This window comes from Protomyctophum bolini (genome assembly GCF_963924005.1).
Source record: "Protomyctophum bolini genome assembly, chromosome: 20".
NCBI classification, from domain to species: Eukaryota; Metazoa; Chordata; class Actinopteri; order Myctophiformes; family Myctophidae; genus Protomyctophum; species Protomyctophum bolini.
In genome coordinates, this window is record NC_137881.1 from 37,524,313 (window position 1) to 37,536,644 (window position 12,332).

General features: G+C 38.9%; 3 protein-coding genes across 3 annotated transcripts in view; 1 reads left to right on the forward strand and 2 right to left on the reverse strand.

Moving 5' to 3' along the window:
- The window catches only part of LOC308335386 (histone H1-like), a gene marked incomplete at both ends in the record, with an annotated part of 327,443 nt that overhangs the window by 306,387 nt on the left and 8,724 nt on the right, over positions 1-12,332 (reverse strand). The window lies entirely within an intron of this gene.
- LOC308335859 (THO complex subunit 4-A-like) lies at positions 5,662-6,441 on the reverse strand (the record flags this gene model as incomplete). Its single annotated transcript, XM_080793077.1, has 1 exon — positions 5,662-6,441. One exon carries the CDS (start codon positions 6,439-6,441, stop codon positions 5,662-5,664), a length of 780 nt encoding a protein of 259 aa, XP_080649203.1.
- Positions 10,659-11,042, forward strand: LOC308335407 (histone H2A-like; the record flags this gene model as incomplete). Its single annotated transcript, XM_080792434.1, has 1 exon — positions 10,659-11,042. The coding sequence occupies one exon, from the start codon at positions 10,659-10,661 to the stop codon at positions 11,040-11,042; it is 384 nt and encodes a 127-aa protein (XP_080648560.1).

A 12,332-nucleotide genomic window follows, 5' to 3' on the forward strand; every position in this document is an offset into this window, starting at 1 on the left:
TTGTCAGATAAGTTGGAGGCCAACTATGAGTGTGAGATATACCTATACTTGATACACCATTCTCTATCTACACAGTATACCTGTAATATATATTCCTATAGGCTACAACGCTACATAATGCATCAGTAATTTTCAACCTTTTTCATGTCAAGGTCCATTATTCGGCATTTGAACCAGAGATTTTGCCTCTCAGAAATGATTGTCCTGCACAATTCCATGCTTTATGTTGGTTTATGGGACAACAGGCAAACGTTGATCAAAATATAAATTCTTCTACATTCACTAATTGTGTAAACTTGATTTAAATTATGTAGCCTAAATGTAGATGTTTAACAATGTAACTCTTGAGAGCGTAAAATGTGCCGCTGCAATGTGTACAAAAGAACACACACACACACACACACACACACACACACACACACACACACACAACATATCTTTGTCCCGCAAGCACATGACGAAATGATCAATGCTGCCAATTTTTTTCTCTTTCATTTTCCATCATTAATCATGTGATGTGTTAACATTTGCAATGTAATTTTGTGATTGCATTCATGTAAACAACCTTCAACCAATATAAAATATGAAATATAAAATACAATATAGCCTATAGCTATAAAACTACATGAACTAACATGATTAGGAAATCAATAGGCCTAAGTAAATTTTAAAGGCAGTTTAGTTCTCTGTTAATTTCACAAAATGTTACATGGAATCAGATTAGTTTCTCAGTCAATTTCACAACCAGTTGCTGTTCCCCATCAGGGTCCCAGCAGATCTCCTTACACCTGATAGGATCAGGGTTGTCAGAGTCATACTGGGTCAACAGAGGAACAGACCCCTCTCCTCTGCAGGGCTGAAACAACTGGCAGGATGACTGGCAAGATGGCTTCCTTCATCACTTTCCAATCTATAGAGCACATGCCGTCCACAGTTTATATATAGGTCCCATTTGGACAGCATGTAGAGTCATGGTCAAAAAACAATGATCATAATTCACAAAGCAAATTTTGTTTCTGGATAAAGGAAACATTTAACTTGAACTTGGAAAGCCATTTGATTGATTGTAATAACTCCTTTTCCAACAAATATTGTTAGTTTACCTACGATGAAACACGACATTTACTTAAGGAATAATGTTGGACTCTGATTGGCTAGTAAGCTAATTGGCAAATTGGGTAGCAGTGACGTATGCCGCAGTCAGAAGCATTATAACAGTCAACAAGCAAAGCTTCACATGTTTCACTGCTCGGTTGAATGCTTGATTCTGTTTGGTCAATCACTATCTAGTATAAGTTCTATGGACCCTCTTATGACTTTATCACCTGTGTGAATGAGACCTGTATGTTGTGTCAACGAGATTTTGTTTGAAATCCTTAATTAATTTGGACCACAATCCTCCCATGCGAACATGGATGGTTGAATGCTTCATTTGAACACAAGCTTTGTTCTTCTGACGGTCCATCGCTCCGAAAATAGTAAATACACGCTGGAGTTAATTATGTTGGCATAGCCATAATTTTCCTAATAGGCATAAACAACATGGATCAACATCAGGTACTCTAAGGCTATATACTGATTGCTTATAATCTGAAGTGTAGCGCTATATCCTATCTTTTACGCACTGGAGCGCATCATGACACACGCCTGCACTGTACAATGCAGTGTTTTTTTTACATTAATTGTTGTAATATAGGCCTAGGCTACTACTCAGTTGGAACTATATCACAGTGAGCAAATTACGTTACAGTGCCTGTATGAGATCTTATTATATTCGCTTAATTGTTTGGGGAGTGGGGAGTGTTATTGTGTGGACTGAATGTGCTTCATGCACACCGTTCAGATAATTCCACAGCATATTAGTAGGAAGTATCGGCGCTATAATTGTTTCCTTATAGCCTGCATTAGAGAACGTATGTGTGCAATCCATCCCTGACAGTGCATTTGATTCAATTAGGCCAGTGTGTGGTTGTGAAAGCTCGTTTGGATATTAAACCTAATTAACCTATACTTTATCTCCAAATCCTGTGGATTCAGGGAAACGTCTGTTGGCTAGTCAGTTATAAAATGAGGTCCGTGAACCAGAGAACACAATAATAGATAGGCTATAATGATAAACCTGCAATAACCACATGTTGGGAAAGCCTGCATGGGTATCGAGGCTATGTTGGGCAAAGCAGCCAAAAATCACCACAGGGAATGAACAGCGACGGTCCGACACACGCACGCACACACACACACACACACACACACACACACACACACACACACAGCAGAGAGTGGTGATCAAAGGATTAACTATACCATACCTGTGCCGTATCTCTTTTTTCGGGAGTCATTCATCCAAGGTAGGCCTACATTACGTGCTTTCATATTCAATGTTTTAATGTGATAACATTTGAAATGGAGAGGACGTAGAATACGCACATCGACAGGCTGGGTGCTGGGCTAAAGAAACTTCAGCAGATATTGGATGGAGGGTTAAACAGTCATGTTTCATTTAATTTAAATATTTTATCAATATTAATCTCATGCTTTTATATTCACTGAACTGAAATCAGACTTCTTCAAGAAAGTTTTGCATAATAACATAATCGACTCCTTATCCAGTTTAAGACACCCTTACATGTACAGTTTTTTTCAACTTTCCTCTGTCAAAGCAGAGCGCGCAAGTAATCATTTCGCTTGGTCTCTTCAAAGTGACAGCCAAGTTTTTTTCAACCGTAAGTCTGTGCCTGGTTTGCTGGGACCAGTTACATACGTATACACACCATGTACTCTGGTCCCAGTTCTCAACGATGACGTAATGTGGTAACTGGTCCCAGCAAACCAGGCACAGACTTACGGTTGAAAAAAACTTGGCTGTCACTTTTTGGAACCAAGTAACCACAGTATACTGCTAATCAAATTACAACTACATACTCTGTATGTAGTTGTAATGTGATATGTAATTTGTAAATCTGTGCCTGGTCTGCTGGGACCAGACTACACAGATGACCATATCTCTTACGTCATCACTGAGAGCTAGTCATACATATACACACCGTGTATTCTGGTCCCAGCTCTCAACGATGACGTAATGTGGTATCTGGTGGGACCAGATTACACAGATGACCATTTCTCTTACGTCATCACTGAGAGCTAGTCATACATATACACACCATGTACTCTGGTCCCAGCTTTCAACGATGACGTAATGTGGTAACTGGTCCCAGCAAACCAGGCACAGACTTACGGTTGATAAAAACTTGGCTGTCACTTTTTGGAACCAAGTAACCACAGTATACTGCTAATCAAATTACAACTACATACTCTGTATGTACCTTTCGGAATTAAACACATTTCTCAAAAAAATGGTAAAGTATCTATCATCTCCGACTTCCACAATTATGATAATAGGAGATTTCAATGAAGACCATTATACTGAAAAATATATAAATATAAAGACCTTCATGTCAAGATTAGGCTTTAAACAATTAAATACAAATCCAACTACAAGTATTTTAGATCATATATTTCAACAAATTTGAAAGTATTATTACAGAAATTGAAGTTAGAGACACATATTACTCTGATCATGATTTAGTATTAATATCACTATAGTAGCCTACAAAATGAAATACATTTAAAACAATTGACAATTTACAATAAGTAATAAAATAATTATACTGTATAATATATTTTAATTCAGTTTATATACCTTTTTTTTCATCACATATCAATGATTCATTTTTCTGTAAAAAAGTAGTTAGGTTACGTAGCAAATAGTTACACGTAATGATTATACATTTCAAACGTTCCTTCACAGAGATACTGAGATGTGATAGTTTCCAGCGGTCGAAAGTACTTGCGCGCTCTGCTTGCGCACTAGAAGGCCATTTATGGCCTACTAGTGTGCAACAAGCAAGTATGCACTCGGCAGAGTGCAGTTCTAGTTTAAAATAGTTTTACCATATAATACCCTGTTTCATATTTGCTGCAGAGCCAGCAGAGATGTCTGGGTTTGGAATGAAAGTAAATCTAGTCGTTTGTGGTGAAGATTTCTTTTTTAAATGTACAACTTTCCAGTGTCTGCAAACACAGCTGTTGGCCCTGTGGAGACTTATCAGAGGGCACTTAATCTCACTCTGCTAAGCTCTTGTTTTGTGATGAGAAATCTGACATGTTTCAGGTAATTTCACACTCAAATTTATAATTCAATTCAATTCAATACCAATGGTGCCATTTACAAAAAATATGACATAGCTCAATAAAATGTAAAATAGATGAAACACCACACATTTGCAGGCAATTTATATAGCACAGTTATACTATATATATATATATATATTTTTTTGGACCACTTCTAAAATGTCTTATATATATTTTTTCCCTCAAGAAACATTGTGCCAGTATGTATATACATACTGTATCTGTTACGTTTATTTATTATCATATATCCCTAGTCCGGGTAGTCCCTACCCTAGTTATATTTTAGGGAGACAATTAGACCTAGAATGCCTGTGATCATTTAATTATACTTCGTAAATTTTCATGTATCACAGGCATAGATCGCTTGCACCCTTTCCCCCTCACTGTTTATTTTCCCTTTTTGCTTCCTTTACAGTATGATGAATTCCTGTTCTGTTCTTTAACTTTAGAAGTGTCTATTTGTACGTTTTGATTAATTGAACAAGGTGGACCCTGTTGTAAACAAGTGTAATGCTTAATTGGGTCGTCCACTCACTCACAATTAACAGTCTTTGTATTGAGTTTGTGCTTGAAATGCACTGTAATTCTGCAAACTGTTAATAAATATTTCAATCAATCAATCAATTAATCTGAACCTTGAATATAGGGCTTAAAGCCAATCCCAAGACTGAAAATGTTTTTTTGCAAATCTGCACTGATCTCATTAAATGACCCCTATGAAATCCTCAGGACTGAAATCAGTCCCCAGGACTGAGAACTTTAACCCCTTATGCACGTGACATCATCATACCCGGAAGTTATGCGGGAATGTCTACTGAGTGGCAAAAAACGTATTTCTGGCCTTGACAACCATACATCCAAACAGAGAAGTCCTGTTTGATTGCATTAAATTACTTTAAACAACATTTGTGTTTGATGAGGGGGGAAGGGCAGAACACCAACAACAATCAGCAATCAAACACAAATGTTTGGTCAACCCATGTGACTCCAATGAGTCACACTTTTCATTAAAAGCAAATGGCCCATTGTCATGTAAACTTGAGAGGTAAACTTGTTTAACCAAAAATAGTCACCCAATTTTATTCTAGTTTATGATGGAGTGATTTAAATCACACATTAAAATCTAGTTAATTCAGTTAGATGCATTATTATTACTGATTAGTAAATTAGATCAGTAAGACCAGATCCCAAAGCCTATGGTAATGAATAAAATTCAGTTTCTACATAACTGTGGATATGTTAATATAGCCTCTGAATATACACAATGCAAAAGGTTGGCTGTTCAATGCAGCACTATGATGTAATACATGTAAAGAGATTGTATTAGACCTAACCACTGTCAGTCCATGAATCATATAGCTCATATGCAAGCTTTAAGCACATGTTGCCTACTTTAATGGAATAAACTCTGTAAAGTGCATGTAGGTGGCTCTTAAAAGAGCCTTTGGGTTGTTGGTAGATCAATAAGCTCTACAAAGTGGTGTCCATCCTGGCATTGTATGCATCTAGCTGGGCATCAAGCTTCTCTGCAGAAAGCGGCTGTTTTTTGGCACCACCAGCACCGCGTCCGCCTCTCCCCCGGCCTCTGGCACCACCTGCTCCGCGGCCTCCACGTCCCTTCTGCTTGCCTCCAACGCCACCAACACGGGTATTCATACCTCCACCTCTGTTCAGACCCTGCATGGGAGGCCGTCGCTGGTTATCAATCTTTGAGGTGACGAGCTGTATGTTCATGGGGCACCCATCAAGTGGCATTCCGTTGTACTGTTTCATGGCCTTCAGGGCATCTGCCCTCCTTTCAAAGTGGACATCTGCAGTCCCCAAACCCCTTCCAGAGCGGTCATAATGGACAGCAGCCTTCTTCAGTGTACCAAACTCTGCAAAAAGTTCCTGGATATCTGCTTCAGAGACACCAAAGTCCAGGTTTGAGACAAGGAGCCTCCCTCCAGTTTCCACACCAGCTCCTCCACCACCAGCATTGTCGAACATGTCAAGCTGTTTAGGCCTGCTGTACGGCGTAGATCTGCCTCGACCCCGGTTGAGGTTGCCTCGGCTCCTCATGGGGCCGGAGCTGCCGGTGGCTCTCCCGGTGGCTCCCCCGGTGGCTCCCCCGGTGGCTCCCCCGGTGGCTCCTCCAAGACGGCCGCCACCACGGCCACCACTGCGGCCTCTGCCTCCGCGGCCTCCTCCTCTCTGCGACCTTTTCTGTTTGATAATGTCGTCTAAGGACATATCAATTTTATCTGCCATTATGCCCGAGCCTAATAACGCTAAACTTAGAATTAAATGGAAAATGGTAGTACAACCTAGACTTTAACTTGGTCCGAAACCCTGTCTCTCACTGAACGATCTTGCCTGGACAACGTTGAAGATTCTAAAGTGAATGAATGATGAGCTCAGATCCTCCTTGTTATAAGTGTGCTCTGAGGACCTAAGTGAGGACAGGCAGACTGCTCTGCAGTGCACTGGGCGGTGCCAAACCTGTTTTGCTGTCTTTGTTCTCACCAATGGTCTGAAACCGACATGGATTTAATTTGCACATTGACTGGTTGTAGCTGAAACCTTTACTATATATATATATATATATTATGTATGTTTGTTTGCAACATTCATGTTTTCACACTGTTTATTTGGTAATGTTGAACTATCAAGACTTGTAGCATCAGTTGACTGAGCCTTTTACATTGTCCACAGTGTTTACTGTGGCCTTTCCAGCCCAAGCCCTAGTGGAGTGAGGTATATTAATATTTATTATGTTTTATGTTTTAGGTTTCATTCATGATTTACTTTAATTAATTGTATTTTGGGTTTGATGGTTCGTTTGGTTTGGTATATTTGGTTATGGACTTATGGTTTACTTGGTATTGTATTGGTCTTGTTTTGAAATGATTTGATTGATTGTATCACTCACACTGTATTATATTGACTATGAATTAACCATTGTATTGTTGATGGTAATCAATTGATGTATTTAATGCACAGATATTATTGTTAAACTATGAAATCATTGATTTGTAATATTTATTTTCTAATTTAGAGTTTTCACTGTGTTCCAATGAACACAGGGCCTTCTCCGTGGCCGCCCCTACCCTCTGGAACGCTCTCCCCAAACACATCCGAGATGCCCCCTCACTTCCTACCTTCAAATCTTCACTGAAAACCCACCTGTTCACAATCGCATTCCCATGCTATATTCCCATATTGTTATATGCACTGTTTTATTGGTTTAATTCTTTTAATTGTTTTTTCTAATAAAGTTGTCATTTTTTCTTGTCCCCCCATGGCCCCAACACATGTAAAGCGTCTTTGAGTGTCATGAAAAGCGCTATATAAATCCCAGATATTATTAAACTGAAATAAAACCAAGGATTTAACGTGTGATCAACATGCAAATTATTTAAATCACCTCAATCACTCACTCAGACATTCCGCTGCACAGCTCTACCCTGTTGGGGAAGGGAGGCATTGTTTCATTGTATTGAACTCACACCAAAACCAGCAGTTGTTCACACTTCTGTACCAACTTACAAAGCAAGTCTAGAGTTTTGGTTTAAATCTAATCTCTATCCAGTAGCTTCTCAAAGCGCAGGTGGGGGTTGAGCATGTTTCTAGGCATCCGAATTTAGTGTAACAATTGTTATCAGACTAATCAGTAATTAATACATCACAGTACAATATAACAACCACATTAAGGTTTAAGGTTAACTCCCTCATGTATGGATTCTAAACATACATACTTGAGACAAACTGGCTTATATTTGAAATATTTCTGATATTACTAATAGTCCTACAACAAAACAAATGAATGAATGGCATTCCAATGTTGTCTATCTAACTTTATATATCACTATTACATATTACATTACCTATCCTTTCAAATGATACTGACAAGATGCTTACCATGATAGTGTGAGGATAGTGAATTTGTGATATCTAACCATGATGATGTGATACTGACCATGTGATTGCAATAATAACATATTTTGTCTCACACCAGCCTTTTTACAAGGTGGGACCGTATAAAATGTGTCGTTTTTTACAATATGTATACTGATCCTATCCTGAAGAAGGTCAGTAGACCGAAAGCTTGCTAAATAAATACATTGATTGTGCAACAGATCTGAGTGTGCAGAGCTTCCCTTTATTTTTTCTCATGTTCTCTTTGTGGCTCCAGCAAATCACTTAAGTTTTTTCAGCGGATGAGCGGTGGTTCTTTTTACAATATGTATACGTTTTTTCAGTGGATGAGCATGGTTCTTTTTACATTATGTATACTACAATAGCGTTGGCTACAAACTGAAACTGTATATCAACTATAAATATAATGTGTTAAAAAAACACTGATTAGTCAAATAATTCGTTCTGTATACACCATGTTATCACAATTGACTGATTACACATTATCAGTGGTACATGCAGGACTGTGTCAGTGAAAGCATAATCAGATCAGACACCAAAGTTTATTGAAGATTTAAACACGTTTTGTTTTCTGTAGTTGATCACAGTAAGTTATTTGTCCACAAATGGACCAAGTTTTCAGCTGACAATCTGTCATTGGAAGTCAGGATCATCTCCACCATCATGCTGACTTTAACTGGAATGTGTTTACTGGGGTCAGAAAACCTTTCATTTATATCAAAATTAAGGACAGAACAAGAGTAGCCTATAGTTTATTTATGGTATCAAGTCGCCATGAATGTCTGCCAAAGGGATTGTGAGTATTGTTGTTAATGTGACATAGTTTAAAATGGTTTAGAATAAATATAAAGGAGGAAACACTGCTCGGACTGTGGATGATGTTTTGAGCATATAACTTGAAAACCAGAGTGCTGTTTTTACCTAAGACATATTAATGAAAAAAATGCACGTGTGCATAACTGGTCAGCTCTTTGTTGCATTTCATAAAATAAAAGGTATAGTTTGTGATATGTTGTTTTAATCAAGGAGAAAAGTGGCACAGAGAGAAGATATTCTGTCTGTGTTGTCTGTTGTCTTTGTCACTTTATCCCCCATATATGGAAATTCCTGAATTTGCCCAAATTGTTGCGTCAGTCATAGTCTACCACATGACTGACGTAATAAATAGACTGTACCCCAAATACTGTGGCAATGGAATACTGCCATCATTATACCCACAGCACTGATAACAGCTACTACACATGCATGTTGAGGCAATGTTTAGTTTTTAGACATTGTCAGGCAAAGTCATAATACAGTCATCGTATACGTGAGTGACCTAACGTGATCGACTGAGAGGCATAATCTATGTCATGCATTGGTGGACAGACTGTTCAAATTACGTAATACATGCTAGAAAACTAACAAAGTAATTCAACTACCCTTAGATTTTAACTTTTCAAATACAGATAACAACCCTATATATATATATATATATATATTGACATGAGGTGGGGTGACCAGAGTTTGAGGCGCATGTCGCTTTGAGGGAGTGAATCCTTAGCTTGTTAGTGATGTCCTTTAACCCTTGAATAATGTTTCCATCTGGTTTAATGTAACTCGCCATGGTATTATATATATATAAGACCATGGCGAGTTACATTAAATTAAACCATCTGTTGCAGTTTGTTATCTATATATCACATGAACAGTGGTCACTGGTAGCCGTTATGCCACCAACTGCCGTATTCATGTTTGAATACGGCCCCCTAAGATCTTCCACTGCTGGCCTGTTCGCTTTGCCTAAAAAAATGGCAACTAAAAAATACGGGAAGCAGCTTTTTGCTTCTACGGGCCGACGGCATGGAACAAACTCCCACTGTACCTTCAACAGGCAGTCTCTGTAGACATTTTTAAAGCACAGCTCAAGACCCACTTCTACACCCTTGCTTTTAATTGATCTTTTATTTTTTGTCCTCACTATATTGCATTAGGCCTACTGCTTGTTTTTTTTTAATGTTTATGCCTTGCTTTTCTTAATTTTTTTCTCCATTGCTCTGTAAAGCACTTTGAGCTGCATGTCATGAAAGGTGCTATACAAATAAAGTTGTATTATTATTATTACCTTACATACAAGTAATGCTTGCCTACAAAATGATTATGAACAGTGTATATGTGTGGCGAGAGACTTTGCTTTCTTTTAAATATACCCTTTACATTTTAGAATTATTGTCTGGTACTTTGCTGGGTATTTTATTGTATTTGTATATGTATGCATTGACCTGAGCAAAACAAATTTCCCTTGTGTATAATAAAGACTCTCTCTCTCTCTGAAAGAAACCGTCTCTGGTCAGGAACCTCCTTCCTTGGGAGGAGCTGTTCAGCCACTAGCACCGATTGGAGGGGAGCTCGTACACACTCAGCCCTCGCTCTCATTCATTGGTGGGGCGCACAGCCGCACATAGACAGTAGCAGTAGAACGTGTGCTGTTGAACATATAAAGGGTCTCGCGCGCCTCTCCACCAGCATATTTCTTCTATATTCAATTCCAGAAATAAACCTACACCAAAATGAGTGGCCGAGGAAAAACGGGAGGAAAGGCCAGGGCGAAGGCTAAGACCCGCTCATCCCGTGCTGGGCTCCAGTTCCCCGTGGGTCGTGTCCACAGGCTGCTGCGTAAAGGCAACTATGGCAAAAGAGTGGGCGCCGGAGCTCCAGTGTACCTCGCTGCGGTGCTCGAGTATCTGACCGCAGAGATCCTGGAGTTGGCTGGAAACGCTGCCCGTGACAACAAGAAGAGTCGTATCATCCCCCGTCACCTCCAGCTGGCCGTCCGCAACGACGAGGAGCTCAACAAACTGCTGGGCGGAGTGACCATCGCTCAGGGCGGTGTGCTGCCCAACATCCAGGCTGTTCTGCTGCCCAAGAAGACCGAGAAAGCCGCTAAGAAATAAATCTGCTTCATTCGTTTAACGAAACCCACAAAGGCTCTTTTAAGAGCCAACCACTCTTTCCATGTAAAGGTTAATTTCCAATGTCTTGCACAAGCGCACATGCACGCACGCGCAACACTATGCGCGTGCACGACACGCACTTGCTGGTGCGCTTAACCCTCTAACACCCGCATTCATTTCTACTTGCAAAAAATATATTTCAACCTTACTACTACTTTGTAGGCTACTACTAGGACTAAGACTAAAAAAGATGTTAAAAAAAAAAGAAGTTTGATGAAAAATGTATAATAATGATATAATGATATAATAAATTAATAATTTACATTTGGGGGATATCTTTCACAATAATGAATAAAACATGTTCTAGACATTCTAATGATCACAAAAAAAACATATTACAATTATTTTACCTACTTTTATTAGGGTAAAGGTCAAAAGTCTTAGGTTAAAAAATGTTCAAAACATTTTTTATTTGTGTGAATTTCAGCCTCTGTGGGGGGTGTTTATATGCAAATATCATGACTAATGCCATTGAAATGGCATTGCAAGAACAGAAAAAATAATAATAATTTACTAATTAATTAAAATAAAATTGTTGCTAAAAAGCAACGCTGGGTCTTAGAGGGTTAAATGCATTGTGTATAGTACCAGCTGTGCTTAATCATAATTACGTGCTCGGTTTGGAAAAGTTTGATGTAGTTTGTTGTAGGTAATAGTTTCATTGAAAGCTTATTAGTTGGCAAGTGAGCATATTTGAAGAAATACAAATCTAACAAAAATACAATTATATGCAATATAGGCTAGGCCTGTATGGTCGAATATGACATGATATCAAGGCATTTAAGTAATGTAATAAGTTGCTATAACCCCGTATGATACAAGTGATACTTGATACAGACCATAGACCACAGACACAGGACCATATGCATTGGGGGACAAAGTTCTTAACAATGTGTTGCGACTGTAGGCCACTGTTTACTATGAAAACCTGCATTTCCCGTCAGTCAGTCAGTAAGTGTGTCATGTCACGCCTCCATATATTGTCACGCCTCATGACATCATGCCTCATGACACGTCACACCACCATATATGGCCGTTTCCATATATGATATAAGATCACGACACTGACCTAATCAAACCCTGGATAGCCATACATGGAAAAGACTGGATCATCACCTATATCTCCATATATGGAGCTGAGCCGGCCAGCAACTCTACATCTGACCTCAAACCCTTAGGTCTCCATATATGGAGCTGACCTGTTCTGACATTCCATATGTTGATCCTTCC